Source organism: Molossus molossus, unplaced genomic scaffold (genome assembly GCF_014108415.1).
Source record: "Molossus molossus isolate mMolMol1 unplaced genomic scaffold, mMolMol1.p scaffold_m16_p_1, whole genome shotgun sequence".
Lineage (NCBI taxonomy): Eukaryota > Metazoa > Chordata > Mammalia > Chiroptera > Molossidae > Molossus > Molossus molossus.
Genome location: NW_023425344.1, coordinates 242,068,826 through 242,091,223, shown reverse-complemented (window position 1 = coordinate 242,091,223; position 22,398 = coordinate 242,068,826). Strand labels below are relative to the sequence as shown.

Below are 22,398 nucleotides of genomic sequence, written 5' to 3'. Positions count from 1 at the left end.
GGCATCATCAGCCACGAGGGACATTTACAGCACCTCCACAGATACCACTTCACCTGGACCCACTAAAATTAGTCAGATGATTCGTGTTGGGAGGATGCGGAGAAACTGGAACCTTTCTACACCGCTGGTGAGGATGTACAGCGGGGCAGCCACTAAGGCAAAGTCTGGCGGCTCCTCTACCGACCACGTGACCCAGCAGGTCCACTCCTGGGTACGCACCCAAGAGAAAGAAAACACACGGCATGCATGTTTCCAGCAGGGTTATTCGTAGTCACCAAACGATGGAAACCACCAAATGTCCTTCAGGCAAAGACTGGACGAACACACGATGTCCACACAATGGAATCTTCTTCCGTCGGGAAAGGGAGGAAGCGCTGACTCATGCTACCGCCTGGATGAACCTTGAAAACACGCTGAGTACAAGAACCCACACACCAAAGATCACGGGCTGTGATTCCACTCGTGTGAAAGTCTGGACGGGGCCCTCTACAGACAGAAAGTGGTGATCGCTTAGGGCTGGGAGCGGGAGTGATCGTTCAAGGGTCCGGGCGCGGCTTTGAGGTGATGACAGCACTCTAAAGCCGCCCGCGGTGACGGTTGCAAGTGTGTGAATGTACTAACAACCCCGGACCGTACCCTGCAAACAGGAGAACTCCCCGGTTGTGGGCACTAGCTCAGCAAACCTATTTTTGAAATCAGGGGTGGAGTGGGGAACTGGGCTCCATAAAGACGCTTCAGGCTGTATCCTTGCAGGTCACACGGTGATACAGAACCAAGAGGGAAGTGTGACGCTCCACCTGCACCCACGTCAGCGAGGAATGAGCTCCGCACCCAGATCCATTCCCGCAAACAGCGGAAGGGACACGTGAGGCGAGGGGAGCCTGCTCACGCTCCAGCCAGGCCCAGGCCAGGCTGCTCCAAGGCCGGCCTGTCACGGCTGAGGGAGGGGGCACTCGGGGGCACTCGGGGGCACTGCGGAGCCTCCAATGGCACGAGTCCACTCTTCATCTCAGAAGCTGCCAGGCTCCAGTGACTTCGGTGTCCTCACTGCTCAGCGTTCATCCTGCCTTGGAAATACCCCCCTGGGCCTCTCTCACTCCACCTTAATCTGCCCCCCCCCCCCCCCAGCCTGCAGGCTAAAGTCCGAGCTCCACAGCTGGGAGGGAGCCCCCTCCAATCTTTCCCTGCCTTCCCGACACTGGAGGCATGCCACAGCACCCAACCGGCAGAGCTACGGCCCCAGGAGCCCTCCTGGCCTCCTCCCTCTGGTGCCTGCCCCCAGCTGCCCACTGGAACCGCCTACTCTTCTGCTGACCCCCAGGGCGCCCTGCACAAGGCCAGCACCCACGATGGTCTTCACTCCACAAGGCCTGTGTGCGGCAATGGGTTGCTACGTGTGCATGATGCAGACACAGTCTCCGCCCGTGAAGCTACCTGCAAGTGGAGAGACCAGCAATAGCAACCAACAAAGAATCACACCCTTCCAAAAGGGGGAAAGCCAAAGTACAGTTATGAGGGCAGGGTCTAGGAGAGGGGATGGTCCTTAGACGGATAATCACAGAGACATCCCTGAGGAAGGGGCACCTGGGCTAAGAGCTGGGTGGAAATGAATCCCAAGCAAGGAAACAGCCTATGCAAAGGCACTGAGGTGGGCAAGTGCACAGAGCTTGAGCAGCTGCCGTGGGAGGGCCAGCACTGCACAGAAGGGGCAGGTGAGACCACAAGGGACTGGGGAGGAAGGTGGGGGCCAGGATGGGCAGCCCCACAGGCCATGTTAGAGATTACAATCTTTATTAGCACCTCAATGAGCAGGCAGGGAGCAGTTTTAAGCCAGGTCAGCAGTGGTTAGGTCTGCATTTCTCCGAATGCATCTCTCTGGGGCTGTGAGGGCGGATCCCGGTGTCCCTCTCGGCCTCCCCTGCAGGCTGGAAGCTCAGCAAAGGCCGTGCCACTGCAGAGGATGTTGCCCTGGTGTTCAGACTAGGGATCCAGCGACCATTTGGGGGACACTTAATCGAGATGGGAAGAGGAGTGACAGTTCCTTCTAAGCTCCCCCAGGGAAAGTCCCACCAAGATCTACCTAGACCACTCCACACGGGATCACCAAAACCCTTCTGGGCAACAGTGAGGCTGGAAGAAAAAGGAGGACAGCCCCAGCCACACCTCCCAGGTGGCCCTGGCTGCCACAGTGAGAAGGAAGGCTGGGAGACCCCGGAGCCTGGGATGAGGATCCTCCCACTGCGCAGCCCCACCAGTCCTGTGGGCGTAACCGTGAGGGACCTCGCCCAGGTCTGTTCACTGATACTACATCTCGGGCAGAGCTTTCGGGCACCAGGCTGCTGGCTCCACACAGACTTGGCACAGAAAACAACTGAATCATCCCAATGGCTCTCTGAGCCAAGCCCTCCAGGCCAATTCTTTTTAAGCTCAGGGTGGTTTCTATGGCAATCAGCTTGAGTGATCTGCAATAAGCCCCAGGCCCACACTCTGCAACCTGTCCACAAGGGCAGCCAGGACAAAGGCACAACCTCTCAGCTCCGAGAATCCCTCTCCACCCAGGCCCTGCAGGCTTAGTGGGGACATCCCACAGCTTTAGGGCTGTCAGGGACATCTCAGCAACCTCTCTCTCACCTCACCCCAAAGCACCTCCCCAGGGACCCGAACAGCACCTCTGGAGAAGGTCCTTCAAGATGAGGCCCCTCTGGAGCAAACCCATCTGATCCTGTTTTCTCCCTCACAGCGAAACATAGAGAGGCCAGCTTTGCAAACCCAAGCCCTGGGCTCTGGTTCCTGCCTCCGAAATCAACGTCCCTCAGCCTCCATGGACCCTGCACCCCCCCCTCCCACCTAAGCCAAAACCTCCTTGCTAGTGTCTCAAAAATATTCAAACAGGAATCTGAAAACAACATGTGATCAAGGTCAAGTGTCAGTCTCTCCGGTCTGGCTCTGGACTTGACTCTGGTGTCATAAGCAGAGTGGGCTGACGGATCATCACTGACGGCACCAGGCCTGCGAGCGGCTGAGCCCGCCTCCTCGCTGGCCCTCACCGGCGCCTCTGGGTCCTTCTCCACGACAGCCTCCGCCTGTCTCCCCTCTTCCTGGGGCCTCTGGAAAGTGCAGCCTGTCACCCTTTTCCCCAAAGGATTGTTCTCTTCACAAAGGAGGAAACGTCCTGTGCTTATCAGATATCCGGCTTCATGCAGAAGAACAGACTGCCGTGAAAATTTATCCCAGAAATCTGGAGGCCGGGAGGTTATCCTGAGGTCACCTGAGTCATCTGAGGGCTGGCTGGGTGTGTGTGCCCTGGGTGGGACAGACTCCAGTGACCCGGCAGGCCCTCCCTGGGAAAATGAACCCAGTGGCTGGAACCCTGGAGCTGCACACCCTCACGTCTCCCCAGCATGCTCCCTCTGTGACCTTCTCTCCTGTCAAGACCAGGAACACAGGGAACCCTGTTCTCTTTACCGTTCAGTGGTCACCTGCCCTGGGCTGTGGGCTGCCTGGGGCGGGGAGCAAGGGATGTGAGGCCCCAGGGGGTGTTGTTCTCTAGCTCCCAGGGCATGGGGCAGGCTGGGGGTGGCAGTCCTCTATCTCGGAGGTAGTAGGAACACAAGCAACAGTGGCAGCATTCGGCAAACATCAGGCACTTTAAGGTACATGGACATCACTCCTCACAGCAACCTACCCACTTGAGAAGCAGGAAGGATCAGCATCCCCATTTCACAGAAGAGGAAACTAGGGCTCAGGGAGGTCATGGGATCCAATGGCATCGACCTGCCCTTGCTGGGGCCCGAGCATTGTGTGAAGCGCTTCGTGGGCCACATGTCACTTATTCCTCCCGACGCGGTGTGAGGTGTGTCTGGAACTAACACGCTTTCACAATACGAAAACAGACTCGGCAAGGCTGCGGAGGAGCCTGAACACGCCTTCCCCCTGGCCTCTGGCCCTCAAGACAATGTTTCAGGCCACTGCCAAGGCAAAGGTCCCGGAGGGCACCACATGGGGACAGCACACCCAGGCAGGGCCACCAGCCGGGCCACAAATAGGCCACAACCGCCTCTGGGGCCACTTGCACACAGGAAGCAGGAGCCTGTGCAGAGTTGGCAGGGAGGGGGTGAGAGCCGCAGGGAGGAGAGGGAGGCTGAGGTCACCGCCCCTGAACACAGGGGAGAAAGAAAATGCTGTCAGCAGGAGGGCTACTGTGTGGCGATGAGAGTCCCCTTTGTCCTGATAACGAACGACAGGAGGTCAGAGCCCCAATTATCACGCGCTAAAAAGTGCTAGCTCAAGCATCCCCTCCCACGAGGGAGGGCCTCTGTTTCGGTTACGTTTTCACTGATAATATGACCTTGTTTTTCATGACCCCCGAGCCACTTTCCAGTGGAATGAATCACGCTCTTGTCCATGACACAGAAAACACAGGACAAATCAGTGGGAGCAGAGGCAGCATCTCCCAAGGTGGTGGGCAGGTCACCGTGGGGTCAGGACCCAGGCTGCTGGGGACCCAGGGCAGAGAGGAGGGAACAGCCAAGAGGATGTGGTCTGTGCTCGGAGACAAGCACACGGAGTCAAGGTAATGAGCACAGAGAGGGGTTCGCCACAGCAGGCTCGGGGGCCAAGTGCAGCTGTTTCAGTTTTAAGACCTCACGGGCCTTTTTTTGTGTGTGGTTAATCCTTACCCAGGGATGTTTCTTCACTAATTTTTAAAGTGAGTGGAAAGGAGGGAGGGAGGGAGAGAGGTGGGGGGTGGAGGGAGTGAGAGACAGAGAAAGAGAGACATCGAAGTGAGAGAGACACATCCATCTCAGGTTGCCTCCCACACAACCCTGATCAGGGCTGGGGATGGAACCTGCAACCCAGGTACATGCCCCTGATCGGAATTGAACCCGCAACCCTCCAGGCCGCAGGCCAACACTCTAACCACTGAGCCACACTGGCCAGGGCAAGGGCCCCTTTCTTCAAGTGTGGCAAGAGGTTCCTCCCTCTGTGCCACCTCAGAACCACTGGCTGTGGCTGTGTGCATGCGTGTGCGCACTGAGCATGTGCAAAGCGCACCTGGACTCGGCAGTACTCCGAGCAGGAAACCGTGCCTGCGCAGACAGGGCAGAGGGGTGCCAACCATGCCCTGGTTCAATCCCACTTCACAGCCACCCAGATGGAGGCCCCGGCAGGGAAGTGCCTGACCACAGCCATGTCTCAGAGACGTGTCCGTGGCGCACACGGCCAGACAGCTGCTGTCGCTTTAGGAGTGCACGAGCCGTTCCCAGGCCTCGCTCCTCACCTGGAACCTGCGCACCAGCCCCAGGGACTGGCTGTCGTTCTGGTCGGCTTCGAGGATGACATCGGTCAGCTTGTGGATGATGACATCCAGGGGGCCCTGCTCCTCCATGGGCTGGCTGAGGTTCAGCTGCGAGGGGGACACAGAGAAAAAGAGCGTCAACACCCGAGCCCACTGCCCTGTTCCATCCCCACCGTCTGCGCTCCCTGCGGCACCGAGAGAGGACGGGAACCAGGACAGACGGGATCCTGGAACTCTGCCAGGCCAGCCCGTGTCTGCACTTCTGTCCCCGAGCCCCGCACCACCCAGGGCACAGAACACACACACGCGAAATCACAAAGAAACTAAAGGTCCAACAACCCATCACTGTGAAATCGTTTTACAGAGAAAGCATTTACTGATCCCGTCCCATCTGCCCGGCAACCTAGATTTTTTGGGAAGAGCTCAGCAAGGTGAAGTCACACAGCCAGATGTGTACTGAGATCCAAGAGGACACCCCACAAAATGACACAAAGCCTCAGCAAAGCTGTGATCTCCATAAACCTGAGAGCCGTTGCTTTCAGAAACAGCCGCTTACACGATGCCCTGGCATCGGGGCTGATCACTGCAAAGTGAAGGAGCACAGGGCTGCCTGTGATCCACGGGGCCCCGCTTGCCCTGTTACACTGGCGGCATGTTTATTGTTTCAAGAGCACAAGGTTTCGAAGCTCGGGCCCCCAGGGAGCCAGAGCCGCTGGCTGACAGACAGTCGCCATCACCTGACCCCAAGGCAGGAGCACCTGCCAACAGCCGGGGCAGTCTGGCCCGCCAGATGTCTGCCGCCCGGCACGCGGACACCACCACCTGCAAGGCCAGGTCCTTTGGAGGCAGCAGGCGCCAGCCCGGCACCTGGCTGACCCCCTGGATGGCCCCAGCAGAAGCCAGATGAGGCCAGCAACCCCACCCTGCCCTCAGCTCCACCCCCCAAGTGGGCCGCCCTCCAGGATCCAAGGCTGACTGTTTCAGAGTCGTTAGTCAAGAAATCACAACAGCTACAAATGATGGCTCTGGGAGGCATCGTGCTAAAAACTTAACGTGCACTCATTTTATTTTCCACCACATGATGAGAAGCGATTTCACAGATGGGTGGAGAGCACAGACTTCTGACACCTGCCTCGGATCTCACAGTGAGAACGTGGAGCGGGGACACACACAGATCCGAGCCTGTGCTGGTCAGCGCCCCCACCCCCCAGCCATGCCCTGGGAAGCTGTCCTCTAGGGCCACAACCACCTGGCTGCCCTGTCCATCCAGCCGGGCCGAATGAAGGTGCCAAAAGAGGAAGGAGAAGGAGAGCAGTCTGGGTGTTGGTTAACATTCTCAGGCCCCACCAGTTCTGACAGCAGCCAGTCTCCGTGGGCAGGGCAGCCCCCCAAGACCACTGCTGTTTCCAGGGTCCCGCGCCACCCTCCCTCCCTTGGTCCCCTCAGGCCTGGGGTGGTGACAGCTCACTGCTCCCAGGGCGCCTCCCTCCCTCCTGGTGGTTCCTGGGACCCTGCCCAGATTTTAACTCTTGTTCAGTTAAGCCTTCGGATCCTGCCAGCTCTTTCCTGCTGGTATCCTTGACTCCTTTCACTGTCTGCCAGGAAAGATGTGAAGGGATTTCCCCTATTAAAAAAAAAAAGCATGAAGACTCCCCTCCCCATGGTGACCAGCCCGTGTACAAACAGAACAGAAAGCAGAGCAGTGGAGAAGTGACCGCCTCTGCTGGGGCTCCCGATGGCAGAGAGGTCCCGGTCCGCACAGCAAGCCCAGGGGCCGGGAGGACATTCCTGCTTCACCCCAGGGCACCGAGAGCCCAGAAGGGACAATGACCAGGCAAGGCCACGCCGTTGGGAAGTGGCCCAGCTGAGGCCTGGACAGAGCCAAACAGCAACCACCACGGGCTCAGGCCCGGCTGCGCTGCCAGGCATCCTAGGCCGTGCAGAAGCCCAGCTCATCATCCCCCCGCCTCGGTTTCCCCTGCAATCGAAACAGGAAATGGCCCGGCCTTTTGGTCCTATGTGCAGCTTCAGCAGGACACCCCATCCAGCCCACCTCGCAGGAAAAAGGCGGAACTGGAAGGAAGACAGAGAAGTCAGTGGGAAGTGGTAACATGAGAAAAGAACAGCGGATTCTCAAAAGGTGCCCCAGACCCAAACCCACTTTTGCTGTACCCCATGGCTCCGCTGTGACAGGCGCCACAAACAAGAGGCCAGTATGTTCAGACCAACAGCTACACTCGAAAGAGAACCAGGTCACAGAGGGATGCTGGGCAGTGCGCCCCAGGGCCAGTGAGAAACTCCAGCCCCATGGGAACCTTCCAGGTCTCCTGTGCAGCGTGAGGGGCAGAAACCAGCCAAGAGGGGTCCCAGTGGGCTCGGGAAAGGAGATGGCAGAGGAGATGCCCGTCTCATCCTTGCCTGGCACCAGCCAGGGCCTGTAGGCCCGACAACCACGGGCCGTTTGGAAAATAAGCTCCGAGTTCCCGGCTGCCCCCCTGAAGGCAAACAGTTAGCTCTGGATGCCGGCCGCCTTCCTTTGTGTACCTTCCAGGCACGTTTATGCCAGTAAACCCTTTCCCGATAACAGCCACTTGGGACACACATCGGGCTGGTCTGGTCCCCGCTTGGCCCTCCCTCACTGCGCATCTTTGCGGAGGCTGCTCCCTCGGGAGGGGCCTCAGGCAGACTCTAGGCGCACACGGGGAGCAGGCCGTCCTGAGATCCCAGACCCCTCAGGAGGAGGCTCTCAGAGGACAGGATGCCCCAGGGAAGGGGACACACCTCAGAGGACCCTTTGGGGGAGGAGGAGGACACACCCCAGAGGCTCTGTTTCCCAGATGGGGAGGGGACAGGGGCTCAAGCAGAAGTGAACACATCCCCACTGGGTCACGTTGTCTTCCTGACCACACTCCGTCCCCAGAAAAGGGAACTTTCCAAGGAATGTGTTCTATTCCACAGGAAGGGTCTGATCGGGCCCCTCAGCGAGTAACAAGGTGTCTCGATGAAAGGGCTGCCACTGTGGCCAGAGGAGTCTGCAGGCACCGCGTCCAAGTCACGCCACCCTGGGAAGGCCAATGCTGGGTGCCGTCTGTGCAGCCCTCAGAACCCCGAGAAACAAGGGCCCACTGTTCCCTCCGCGACTAAGCAGCGGGGCGGACTAGAGGAGGGGGGCTGGGAGGAGAGGAAACAAAGGCCTGCAAACCCCAGCGGCTGGAAAGTCACCTCTAACTTCAAAACAGGCTGCCCAGTCATGCCCGCCGGCAGCCACCGCAGCCAGGCTCTGACTCCCCCACCTTCCCCACCGCCTGGTCGAGAGGAGGGTGGGCAGGGCAGATGCCAGGGAACCCATCGAGGCTCAGCTGCTCTGTGCCTCGGTTTCCCCATTCGTACAATGAACGTATTACTATGCTTTCCTTACACTGCACAGGGCTGTTTTGATGGCTTGAACATTCTGTGTATGGACGTGGCCCAGGGTGGCTGCAGCACACACTGGCTGTCAGCACTACTCTGAGAGCTGAGACAACACTCCTGCTCCCTCGCTCGCTCGCGCATTACTTCAGCAAGCCCTCTGGGCGCCGGCTGAGTGCAGGCCCCTGCCCGCTCCCCTCCGGGCTCTTAGGCACTCGAGTATGAGCATGCCGGGTCCATTCTGGAGGCAGACTCAGGTGAGGGAGGCAGTCCCATGCCCTTTGCCTGGAAGGTCCCCCCAACTCCCCAAGCCCCTCGTCACACAGTGAGCTCGTTTTCTAAGTCCCAGCTCAAAAGTTCGATTCTTCTTCAGACTTCTCAACTCACCCCACCCCCAGCAGGAAGAATCAATGGCTCTCCGGTGGTGTCTTCCATGTCCCCAGAGCCCTTTGCACACCCTCCCAGGATACACAGTAGCTTCCAATGATCAAGTCATGTCTTTAACACTGACTCCTCTGCCAGACTCCGAGATGCCTGATGACCGTGGCTGAGCTCTGGCATCCAGGGAACCTAGAGCTCAAGGTGAGAACTTGGTAAATGTGTGCTGAATGCAAACTACGCTTTAGAGAAGCAGCGGACATTGCTGGCCAACTGAGAGGGACAGTCCATGAAGCAGGGTGACTCGTTCCGCTCTGGGAGTTAGAAACAGCCTCCTGGAGGAGGAGGTTTCTAGGTCAAGCCATGGAGGAGGGAGAGGAGGGAAGACTGTGACCTCTAGAGCTGGGTGGGGAAGGAAGGAGTGATCTAGGGAGAAGGGTGGCTATGGGGACACAGAACTCATCTGCATTAAATGTCCCTTGTATTTGTCGGTTCCAAGCGCCCGGGGTGCCCCAGGCTACCACCCCTGCAGAAAGAGCTGGTCTTCCAGCACTGACCGCTGACGGGAGCCTGGGAAGGGAGCCATGACCACCCCTCTCAGGTCTCCTCTGCAGGCGGGAAACAGAGGAGCCACTAGAACCTGCTGAGGCCCTGGAGGGCCAGGCGCCTCCCATGAGCAGAATTCTGCTATGGCGTGAACAACTAGAAGTCTTCAGTGTGTTAAGCCAAAATTTAGGGGTTATATGCACTGGCCATTAGCCTACCCTGTCTAGTACAGTCCCCAAAGGGGAGAAGGTGTGTGGGGGGGTGTCAAGATGAGATCAAAGACCAGGCGTTCTCTAGGGAATTCCCAGCTTCCCCCCCCCCCCCCCGACTTCCCCACGTGCTTCCCTGACATGATCAATAACCAGTTAGATAGGAAAGAAACAGAAAACCATCCCTGGGGCTCATCAGGGAGGCTAGGGACTCAGGAAACCTGGCTCCAACCCCCACACCGCGGGCTGCTCACCCTCTCTGGATGCAAAACGAAATGCGTTCTATGACCTGAGAACAATCAACATGTGCCCTAGCCGGTTTGGCTCAGCAGTTAGAGCACTGGTCCGCGGCCCAGAGTCGTGGGTTTGATTCTGGAAAAGGGCATGTGCCTCCGTTGCGGTTTGGTCCCCTGGTCAGGGTCATGTGGGAGGTAACCTGTAGATATGTCTCTCTCCCATCAATGTCTGTCTGTCTGTCTCTCTCTTTCCCTCTCTCTCCCTCTCTCCCACTCTGTCTGAAGATGAATGGGAAAATATCCTCGGGTGAGGATTAAAAACAAAAAACATCTCTGAGCAGCCCAGACAGGCTCAGAAGACTGCGAGTCAGGCAGGTGTAATGCCAGGCTGTGCAGTCTCCACGCTCTCCGAACCTCGACGTCATCCTAACATGAGTGTGCAGCTCTCACGTGGGCTCCGTGCTGGGCCCCGTTCCAAACACTTTACATGTTAACTCACAGCAGCCTAAGATAGGGACCCGTGAGCGGCACGGAGGTTAAATAACCTGCCGAGGTCTCGCTGCTCACAGCCTCTCCAGCGAGACCTAGCGCCAAGGAGCAGAGTTGTGAAGTAACCACCCTTCGGAATTCCCTGGATGGCAGGAGAGGCTTTGTTCTAGTGAAACAAAGCTTGGCAGGCTCCCAGATGAGGGCTGGTCTCCAGAAAGAGCAAGCTGTGTTTGGAAGCTTCCAGCCCCATCCCACATTCTTCAGGAAAGGGAGAGGGGCTGAAGCAAGCCAATTGGTGGATCCTGCCTACGTGGTGACGCTTCCATGAAAGTCTCAAGGGAACGGGGTTCGGGAAACGTCTGGGTAGCTGGTAGGTGGCTCGCTACCCAGTGTAGTGAGGGGTACAGACAGTGTGGAGCTGTGCCCCTTTCCCTCATGCCTTGCCCAGTTCACCTCTTCCCTCTGCATGTGCAACTAACTGCACCCTTTCATGCCCTGTCACAACACAGTGCGCCTGTAAACAGTAGGTGGGCTGGTTTCCTGACTTCTGTGAGCCGCTCTAGCAAATTAATAAAACTGAGATGGGGTTGTGGGAACCTCCAATTTTTGGCCAACTGGTCAGGAGCACAGGCAACACCCTGGACTTGAGATTGGCATCTATCTGAAGGGGGCAGGGGCAGGTGAGTGGGAGGCAGTCTTGTGGGACTGGGCCTTTTAACCGGCGGGATCCGATGCTACGTCCAGATGGGTGGTGTTAGAACTGAGTTCCACTGCAGGACCCCCAGCTGGTGTCACAGGATTGGTTGGAGTGAAAGAAACTGCCCCCGCCTGGCATCAGCAGTGTTGAACGTGTAAAAGAGAATAAAGGAGAAACACAGGTGGTGTATTTTTCCTACTTAATAGTACACCCAATAAATGTCAGCAATTATATTTCCCTATTCTTGCCATTCACATTATTACTGACCAGTGGAAATTTTCCTGACTTTCTGTCAAGAGCTCGAGTACAGGCCAGAATATGAATTTTGCAAACGCTAGGTCACTCATATTGGCTCATATTAGATGCCTCAAAAGTACTTGTTGCCACAATAGAATTTGTCATTGTTAATGATGATCAACATTTTAAAACTCATTCTTAGTTTGGGCCACACACAACTCTACCAAGCACTGAGTCACAGAGAGGGTAACTTGCTCCGGTCACAGAGACTAACAGCCGCAGGGGAGCCCAGGTCTCTCTCTGGCCAAAGCCAATTAACCGCTAAACCAAAAGGTGTCCCAGGCGCCTGGGGGCCTCTTTCCATCCCCTTCTCCCTGAATTCACACCCGCAGAGGAGTGTTTTCAGCTGTGATTTAAGTGGAAGTCACTAGATTAAAAGTGTTGTCTCAACCAAGTCCAGACAAAACGGCCCAGATGAAAGGCGGGGCGTGGAACTGATTTATTCCGGGGACAGGAGTGCCACCTCCAGTGTTTAAAGGCCTCGCCAAGCAGAAGCAGGTCTCTTTTGAAAAGTCAGGTCTGGTGCCTCATGGGCAGACTTCAAAAGGGAGCATGGCCTGGGAGGGAGCAGCACCAGCCATGTTTTTCAGCGCAGCTGGCTCCAAACGACAGCTCGGGGAGAGGAGACCGGAGACTTTGCCCTGACAAGAGCAACTCTCACGCTCGAGGGACTTCAAAGTGGCCCTCAGAGAGGTCAGGAGCTGCAGGGGCACATGAGGCCGGCTACTCAGCAGCCTCTGCCGCAGGCTGGGGAGGGAAGCTGCGGCCGCTGCTCCCCACCTGGTTCCCCAGTTTCTCAGTGACGGGTGTCTAACTGCCGGGGTAATGAGAGCACACAGCAATCTGCTAAGGCGGAAGAGTGGACAACCTCTCTCCCCTAGAAGACGAAATGGTCTCGTGACGGCACGGCGCAAGCCAACTTTCTTTCAAAGGGCCAGGAAAGGACACCGCCCAGTGTGCACGGCTCCTTCCAGCAGGATTCACCCCAAGTTCTCCAGAGCGAAGAAAACCCTGGGCTGCATCCAGCGCTAGGGAGCCAGGTTCAAGAGTCGATGAGAAGGATAAATACAGCCACACCCTTTGACCCAGCGAGCCCACTCCTGGGATGCTGGCCTGCGAAGAAAATTACCAGGCAAGAACCACTGGTGGCCCTGGACAGTTTGGCTCAGCAGTTAGAGCGTCGGCACATGAACCAAAGAGTCGAGGGTTCGATTCCCAGTCAGGGGCACGTTCCTGGGTTTCCAGTTCAATCCCGGCCCCAGAAGGGGTCATGCAGGAGGAAGCCATTGATGCTTCTCTCACATTGATGTTTATTCCTCTTTCTCCCTCTCCCTCCCCCCTCCCTCCATCTGAAAAAAAATCAATGGAGAAATATCCTTGGGTGAGGATTAAATTACAGTAAATAAAATAAAATAAAATACCACTCCTGGCCAGAGATTCACTGAGGCCAACCAACAAGAGAAGAGACAGGATACACTCCCAAGCAGGGGACTGGCTGGGTGACGACAGGCACGCCCTCACCAGGGCACATCAAGAACCACTGGATGGCGATGAAGAGGCCTAGCAGACACGTGGGCCCCTGTATCACATGTGAAACCACCACTGCTGCGACAGCGCTGGGAGGACACAGCCTGAGAACGGGCGGATTCTGGGCACGGCAGTCACTATGGGTATGGTAGCGCCTTTCGGACTCCCTTGTAACTGGGTGTCATCACGTGGCTAGTTCTGGCCAATGAGCTGTGAGCAACGGTGAAACCTATCCCCTCCTGGGCAGGGCATCTAACTGCAAGGGCCAGGGCCTCCGAAACTGGCCCTCGGCCCTCGGCCCGCTGGCGTAGGGCTGGCGCATTCGCGATGGAGGCCTCTCTGTCTTGGATCTCTTATGATCTCTTGGATCTCTTGGAGCAATTATGATGAACTGAGGCCCAGCTGACCCCTCGGGGCACATGGTGTGAGTGAGACGTAACAGCACCTGGCTCTACTCTACTGTGGCTTTGGGGGCTGTTTGTTAACACAGCACCTCTCAGCCTGGCCCCCAACGCGGCCCCGCAGGTGTTCCTTTCCATGTATTCACAGGAAGGACATGAAGACGGGCGGCGTGGGGGAGAAAAGCAGATGAGAGCGAATGGGCCTCAGCCGGTAACTAACCAGGCTAAGGCTGGGCTTTTGTCGGGGTTTATTTTTTTAAGGTATAATTTAGTACTTGGGTGAAATAAGACAACAGGGATTTAGGCTGTACGGGGAAGATTACTTGTCCAATCCCTGAGGATCAGAAGGCAGAAACCTTGAACAGAGCCCACCCCGAAACCTGCGGGTGAGTCCCTCAACCCCGTGTGGCTGGGCCACGTGGGCTACTTCCAGCCTGTTACTATTCACGGTGGTGCCTGCCGCCCAGAGCTAGGGTGCTGGGAACCAAACCCTCCTGCTCTGTGCCGGCACTGCTCTGGTCCTGTCCTGAGGGGAAGCACAAACCACAGGCTCAGGAAACAGAAAAAGGAACGTGGAAAGAGCCTCCAGTTCCAGACCCACATGGAGGAGAGTCCGAGGCCACATAACGAAGCTGGCTGGGCTGTGCGTGCTGTTTATGTCCTGTCCCAGGCCAGAGGAGGAAACCCACCGAGTCCTGCCCGCAGCAGCCCGTTCCCGGGCCAATTCTCCTCTTCCTGAGCCAGCCCAGGCACAGCACCCTTCCCGGGCAGAAAGGTGCAAAGGGCCGAGCAGTCCCCAGCCCTCGGGAGGGCACTCCCTCACCTCCCTAAGCCTGTTTCCTCACCTGCACAGTGAGGGTAATGCGACATCCTTCCTCTAGTCTCACCACACGCAAGGGGGCAGGCACCAGGCCCCACGTGGACGGAGCGGTGCACACAGCACAGATGTCAGCAGTTTGGATTTCTTCCTTACGAGAGGCTGGTTTTCTCTAGTGTCACTGTAACCTCTCTTGCCCTGTTTGGCTCCCTGCCAGCACAATCCTAATAATCACCTCCACCAGGACAACCAAGAGGGGGAGGAAGTCCCCAGGCACCGTGCTGGGCACATCACATACCTTATTTCATCTAATCTATAATGTCCCTGAGAGGCAGAGGCAACGAGGGTTCTGGGAGACAAAACAATAGGGGGCCCTGGCCAGTGTGGCTCAGTTGGTGGGAGCGTCATCCCATGCACTGAAGGCTCGTGGGTTCCGTTCCAGTCAGGGCACATACCGGAGTTGTGGGCCAATCTCCAGTTGGTGTACATGGGGAGGCACCAATCCATGTTTCTCTCACATCGATGTTTCCCTCTCTTTCTGTCTCTCCAATCAGTGGAAGCATGTCCTTGGATGAAAGGTAAAGAAACAGTAGGGGGCTGGCAGAGGGGAGTTATAAACAGTAAGCCAGAGGGGCCACCAGACTCCATCAGAATGGGGCAGGAACAGAAAGTAAAGCCTTCACCATGTTAAGCCTCTGAGGTATCGGGGTTGTTTGTTATAGTGGCTTAGCCTAGCCTGTGCTCATGAACACACCCCGCCAGGACACTCTCTGCCCAGGGCATCTGTCACTGTGTGCCAGTGCCAGGCCTCCAGTACAGGACCACATGGAGGAAGACAGAGTGTGGACAGAGCCTGGGCCTTCAGTCAGTGTGAGCCTCTGAGCTCCCTTTGAGCCTCTGCTTCCTTATCTGCTAAACGGGGCCAAGGACTCCTGCTCCAGCATCTAACGAGGCAGTGTTGGTAAAGCCTTAGCTCCTGCAGCAGGCCCTCCAGCAGGTGCCATGCCAAGGAGCAGGGCATCAGCTCCCCTTCCTGGCGGCTTCTCTGCTCTTGGTCCCTCCAGATCCTCATCTGTCACTGTTCTTCTGCACCCTCCACCTCCGATGCCAATTAGTAACTGCCGTTCGGGTTCAGACTGGACTTTTCGGAACACCCTGGGTCCCCGCCATGCTGCTTACTGGTGAGCTGCAGAAGAGTTCTTGGCCTGTGCACCCTTGCTGAGCTGGTGATTCTGCCCTATTTCTCCCTGTGACCCATGCAAGGTTTGGCACAGTGCCCAAATGTGCCGGGGACCAGAAAACATGCACTGAATTCATTCTCCAAAGCTGGAGACTCATATATACCATCTACCCACCCACTCACCCATTCATTCACACAGTATTTATTGAGCATTTACACACACACACACACACACACACACACACACACACACACGTAAGTGGTCCCCCCATTCTCCATTAAGAAAATGAAGACAGATTAGGTAACTCGGCCAAGGTCACTGCCAGAAGCGGGCAGGCCCAAGGGATTCCTGACCAAACTCTTACCTGCTCCTTTCCCCACAGCCACTACCTCATTCTGTCTTCACCAAACTACCTCTACCTACCCACCCAGGGCACAGACTGAACCCCCAAGGCTCAGAGTGGGAATACATCACAGGGCCCACTGGACAGCACTCAGCCAGACTTCTGCAAAAGTTTCAAGTGGCCCCAGAGACAAGCTGCAGACACTGAGCCTGACAAGACAGCCTCTGGGCCACGGAGCAAGCAAGGACACGCAAGCCCCCGGATGGACAAGGCAATGCAGACGCCCCAGTTCCCGCCCAGGGCAGGCACCTTGCAGAGAGGCCGGGAGGCCTCACAGCAGATGTGTTCTCAGCCGAGCCAGCAGGCTGCGGCCTCTGGGGGCTAGAGAAGCTAGGGCTCCAACCCCAGCACACACGGGCAGAGGGAGGGGCCGCCACCTCTGGGCCACCAGCGTGGCTTCCTGGGCTGAGTGCTGTCCTTCCAAGCAGACCACGCGCATCTCCAGGGCCCCTGCCTCTGGGTGTCTGTCTAGAGCCAAGCATCATGACGCTCAGAGGGTCCCCGGACACTGACCCTCAGGAGGGTGAACGAGGAAAGGAGGCACAGGGTCAACAGTCCCCATGCACAGGCTTCTGCTCACCACATCTGACCGTCTCAAAGCTAAAAGCCAGCGCTGCGAGAAACTCTACGATGAGGTCTAATGCCACCAACCCCCTCCAGGCCCTGCCGCTGCTCGCTCCTTGCAGTGGCTCTCACCTTTGTCCCTGCACGTCCTAGAGGATCTCACACTAAGCACTGACTGGCCTGGATCCCAGCTTCCCTCCTCGATGGTGGACCTGAAGTTGGTGCCCAGTGCACCCTGCACCCTGCCCCCGACCCACCCCTGCCTCACAGAAGCTGCGCTGGCAGGCGTGGGGCACTGAGAGAGGAGCCGTGCGAGCGTCTGGAAGCGGGAGGAACTGATTGGGCATGTGCTCCGGCGAGGTGAGATGTGTCCCATTGGATGAGCTCTCAAAACCCCAAGGATGCAGCAACAGCAAGCCTGCTCCACTCCTCGGCATTTACATGAGACGACTCCTGCTTCACAAATCATACACACAAGACTATCCTTTCTTCTGGGGTTTTCTCTAAACCTCACTTGGTGTGGGGGGTAAATAGGAATGACAAAAGTACCTGCTTCATAGGGCTGGGTTTGCAGCCATTCATTCATTCATTCATTCATTCATTCATTCACTCCTGTAAGTGAACACTTTGTGCCTGGCACTGAAGATATGACAGTAGACAAGGTCCGTGTTTGGTGGACCTCTAGTAGGAGAAGATGGACAATAAATAAATAAAGTTTTGCCTGGCTGGTGTAGCTCAGTGGATTGAGCATTGTCCCATGGACTGAGAGGTCCTGGTTTAATTCCTGGTCAGGGCACATGCCTGGGTTTCTGGCTCAATCCCCAGTAGGGGACATGCAGGAAGCAGCAAATTGATGTTTCTATCTCTCTCTCCCTTCCTCTCTCTCAAAAAAAAAAAAAATCAATGAAAAAATCTTTAAAATAAATAAAGTTTCAAGTGGCCATCAAGCATTACATCATCAATAAAAATCAGTGCAGAGGCCCTGGCCAGTTTGGCTCAGCGGTTGGAGCATTGGCCTGTGGACCAGAAAGCCCCGGGTTCGGTTCCTGCTAGGGTCATGTACCAAAAAAAAAAAAAATCAGTGCAGAGTTATGATGGAAAGGGTGGGGGCACCAATCACAGAAGGCCTGTTATGGGGTAAGTTGTGTTCCCCAAAAACATTATACTAAAGCTCAAACCCCCATTAGCTCAGAATGTGTCCTTATTTGGGACCAGGGTCCCTGCAGTTGTAATTAATTAAGATGAGGTCATACAGCAGTAGGGTGGGCCCCTAATCCAATATGACTGATGTCCTTATAAAAAGGGGAAATTTGATGCACTCAAGGAGAATGCCAGGTGAGGATGAAGGCAGAGATCAGGGTGATGTATCCACACACCAAGGAACCCCAAAGATCACCAGCAATACGAGAAGCTTGGGGAGAGGCCACATCTTCCTCACAGCCTCAGGAACAACCCTGTCGACACCTTCACCTTGGGCTCTCAGGCCCGTAACTGAGGGGATACATTTCTGCGTCTAAGGCCCCCGGTCTGGGGAAATGGGTCCTGGCAGCCCAGGGAACTAATGTAAGGCCTTCCTAAGAGAGCATCTGGGCTGAGAGCCGAAGGAGGAGGACCCTGAACAATCTGGGGGACCCTGAACAGCTCCAGGAAGGAGGGAATTCAGTGAGGGGCTGAGCAGAGGCTGCATTTAGAGTCTCGGGGCGAGGGGGACAGTGATGAGGCAGGTTGGGCAGAGCCTCCAGGGCCAGTCCGAGTCGGGAATGTGCTCCAAGCCACGGGAGGGCGTCGGCAGGGAGTCGGACTTCCGTTCCCTTTGGAGAGACCACTCTGGAAGCTCACACACCTGAGGCGTCAACACTTCACACTGGTACGTGTGGCAAGCACTTCACACCTGGCAGCTGGCACTGCTATGGCCACAGAACAGAGGGCACAGGTAGGAACTGCAAACGACGACACTTTGAAGAGAGTGAGAGGCTGTGGGTGGGGGCCTGGCACTCGCACCCTGTGACGCTGGGCCATCCTTCTCCTTGTCTGTAACCTGGGGTCTAAGTAGTCTTTATCCTGAGGACCGCAGACCCCTGAGGCCCCGGGGTCTGGCGTCTAGAGCTCCTAGCGTGAGAAGGCACGCCCCCCACCCCAGCTGGGATGCCCATGTCAGGTCCCAGACCAGCTTCCTTCTCCCGGGCCCCGCCCCGGCTCCTGGCCCAGGTGTTGGTTTTCTGTTGACAATGGAAAACACATCTCAGTGTTCCTTTATCTCCCTGCTGCTTGCTCCCAGAAAGGCAACTGGCAGCCCGGGCGCAAGTGCGGAGAATTCTCCAGCCAAAGATACACGCCCTCTGAGCACCCTCGAAACGGAAGGGAAACTTGTGAGTCAAATGTCTCCAGAGCCCGCACGGATTATTTCTGAAGCTCCAAAACAATACTCTTTTTATGTTCATTTCTTTCCAAAGACAGCATTCCTTGGGGCAGTTTCCAAGCTGGTATTTGACACAATGTTAATGAAGGAGTTTTTTAAAATCTAACACATTCCAGGAAAAAGAAAATGTCAGGACTCAGAACCCCCGAGAAGGCGCTGGGCTGCGTCAGGTTGAACGGGCGTCTTCAGGCAGCGCTTCCCAGGTACTTTAAAGTGCTCGCTGGAGCCCGGCAGCCTTAGAAGTTGATCTCTCAACTGGGAGAGACCTAGAGTAACGCCAAGCCACAGAAATGTAGAGACAACAGAATCAGTATGGGTGACCCTAGGAAATGTGTGTGACCCACCTTCGCCTGAAGTCCCCAGGGGTCCCGCACACACCAGGAAGGGCCTGCTTGATGCCCGTGGACAGCTTCAGGTTAGCGATGTCCTGGAGGAGTGAGTGGTGACCTTGGCAAGTCGCTAGGGCTGGTGATGGGGAGACCATCTTCTGTGGACTCTGTAATACACCCTATATCTCTGAGCAGCTGCTTTTAAGCTCAGCTTTTAAGTCAGGTCAACAGGTGACCATGGCCAGCCCCTCTCTTTGGGAGGTGACAGGCGCCCTGGGCCTTCTGCAAAACCTGGTCGGTTTCATGTCACTGGGACAGCAGCTGCTTAGAAGCCTCGAAACAGAGACGCCCAGGAGCCTCAGAGCGAAAGCAGATAGGTGAAAACACCCACCGGGCCCGTGAGGGACACTGCATTTGAAAGCAGGGTGGTGGAATGGAACCAGGCATGGGTTTTTCCCAGGGTCTACAAATTACATCGGCAAATTCAAATGTGCTGTAGCAGAGATTCTGCTCAGAGCCTGTGACGAGGTGTAAACGGTGCATCACTGCAATCCCATAGGTGACAGGAAGGTTCCTGGAGTGAGGTGCCGGCCAGCTGAAACTCACTGGGGCCTTAGCGTCCTTGCACCTCAGAGGAGCTCAAAGCAGCAGCCATGCCCTGACTGTGTGGCTCAGCTGGCTGGGCATCGTCCTGTGCCCCAAGGGGTTGCCAGTTCAATTCCTAGTCGGGGCACATGCCTGGGTTATGGTGGGAGGTGTGCAGGAGGCAGCCAAATGTTGTCATCTTGCACCAGCGTTTCTCTCTCTCTCCCTCCCTCGTGTCAAGTGGCCGGGCGACCTTGCCTCGTGTAGTTACTTTGTCATCTCAGGGGAAGCCTCTACAATGTCCCATGGCAGTGCCCAGCCCCACTCTGCCCCATCGAACATCCCTGCTGGGCCCAGGTGTAGAACAGGGCTGGACAGAGAGAAACCAACCCGTGACCAGCAAACAGTGGCCACGGGGTGGCCAGGGCAGGAGCAGGGGAAGGGGTTCATGTGTAAAGAGGCTCAGGTCAGACAAGAGGTGGGAACCCTCCCAGACGGGAGAGTGGCAGGAAAAAACTGAAAAAGGGGTCACACCAATCCCCAGGGGCCCCAGTAGCCAGGGAGGTTTGTAATGGGAGAGACTGGCCCAGTGTGTGTGTAGCAGGACGGGACCAGGGTACAGAAGGGCTCCTGGGCAGCGCGGGGGTAAACAGAAAGGTCTAGAACTAGGGCAGTATCGGGGGAGGGAGAGAGGCAGACATCGTTCCTAGCGGTGGGGACCGAGGGTGGGGTGGGCTACACACACAGGACAGAACCCCATCGGGGTGGGGGCGGGGAGTATTGGCTGGCCGCCTTTCTCCAAAGCCAGGAACGGGGAGGAGAGCGTGCTCCAAAGCAGTTTAATGTTTTCCTGGGCAGGTCTCTCCTAACCCGGGGCAACACCTCCCTCCCAGGTGCCCCGCTCGGCATCCTGCCCCAGCAGTCCCCATGGGTTGGCTGATTTAGGAGGCGGCTTCCCTGCACACAGGCCCTTGCAGCAACCAGTGGTTCCTATGACAACACCCCTCCCTCTCTCTGCAGCAGGGGGAAGACTGGAAAACCCACACCAACCAAAGGCAAACCACCGGCTTCACTGGAACGCAAGGAGGCAGTGATTCTGACCCAGGAAACTCCTTCCCTCTGCAGGCCCTAAAGGTGTCCTGAGAAGGTGGCTGCAGTCCCTCTGCCCAGCTGCACCTTTCTTCATCCACTTGTGTGCTCTTCTAGGACCTCCCACAAGGAGGTGGGCTCTGCACAGCTCTGACCAGCTTGGGTTGGGATGATCTGTCCGCTGTCTTCCCCAGTCAGAGGGCAGGGACTGTCCTCATCACCTGGGTACCCAAGACCTTGAACCTGTGTGAGGTGGGGACTCCGCAAGTCAGAGACTGAGATGAGAACCTCCAGAGTGAACCCACTGAGGGCGGAGAGGAGGCTGGCATGGCTCCGGCACACGGGGGCAGCACCCACGCGCAGGAGCCAATGCCCTGCACACCTTCCCCTCGGGCCCAGGCACCAGGGGCTTCCTCCACCTCGGTGCCAGCAGCCCTCCTGAGGTCCCCCTCACCTCTCCAGCCTGGCAGCACCTGGCAGCCTTCTCCTCCCCACCCAAGTCCAGGCAGCATTGATGGTTCATAATCCGAGCACCCACAGCCTCCAAGCCAGCCCCTTGGTAAGCACAGACCCCTCTCTCGGGTCCTCCCTCTCTCCACGGGGCTTTGCTGTCTCCCAGGACAATAATACCCTGTTCTCCCCTGCTCACCATCCCCTTTCAAACCAACACTTCGACTCTGCTGCTGCTGGGCTCTGGGATCCTGGTCACCACACTCCATGGCCATTCATTTAACACACAGAAACTGAGCATCATGCGCACCTGGCCCCCACGGGCCAGAAGGAGGGCCTCCGGGGCAGACGCTGTCACCGTGGACCGGGGCAAAGGAGAACGGGCGCTCTTCCAGAACGGCCAGGGCAGGTGCATGGGGGTGCGAAGGCAGGTGCGTGACTCAGGCCGGGTCAGGAAGTTGACTGAGAGGTGGTGGCCGCTGAGCCGAGCCGTGAAGATGGTGAGTGTGGATATCTGCAAACGCACACCAGGACGCCCCAAGCAGCCCCGAAGACCACGGCGCCAGGAGACCCTGCCTCCTGAGTCCAGGGGGAGGTGGGAGGTCAGCAGATGGCCTAGGAGGCAGCGTTTCCTCGGAAACAAGGCTTGGAGAGCAGGACTCTCAAAAGGGGGGTGACTCAGGGCAGCAGAAACCTGAATGGCTGGTGCCCCCACTGGCCAGGGAAAGCAGGGGCCTTCCCGGCACTGCTGTGCCGTCAGGACGGCAGTCACCACCGCCGGCCAGTGGCTGGAGCCCGGGCAGCACCTCCCCACGTCGCAGCCCAGGGGACAGAGCCAGGATTCAGTCGATCCCGGTCGGCCTGGGACCCGAAAGTCAGGAAGGACTCTGCGTGTGGCTTGGCCAGGGGTCCATAAAGGTCTGAGGCCCGGGCTTTGGACCGTGGGCTTGGATGGTGCAGACAAGACTTAGTGGGAGGGGGGGGTGTGGTGCCAGGTGGCCCCTCTCCCCGGCCTTGATGAGCACTTTGATGACTACTGCATGGTTTCCTTCCTCCTGAGGAGCATCCTTAGAG

General features: G+C 57.1%; 1 protein-coding gene across 2 annotated transcripts in view; it reads right to left on the bottom strand.

Annotated features, from left to right (window-relative positions):
• ITPK1 (inositol-tetrakisphosphate 1-kinase) overlaps positions 1-22,398 on the bottom strand; it is a 142,823-nt gene that overhangs the window by 50,532 nt on the left and 69,893 nt on the right. For both annotated transcript variants that reach the window (XM_036264120.1, XM_036264127.1), the window contains one exon: positions 5,282-5,407. In XM_036264120.1, the coding sequence (XP_036120013.1) occupies positions 5,282-5,407 (126 nt within the window). The remainder of the gene's footprint in view (positions 1-5,281; positions 5,408-22,398) is intronic.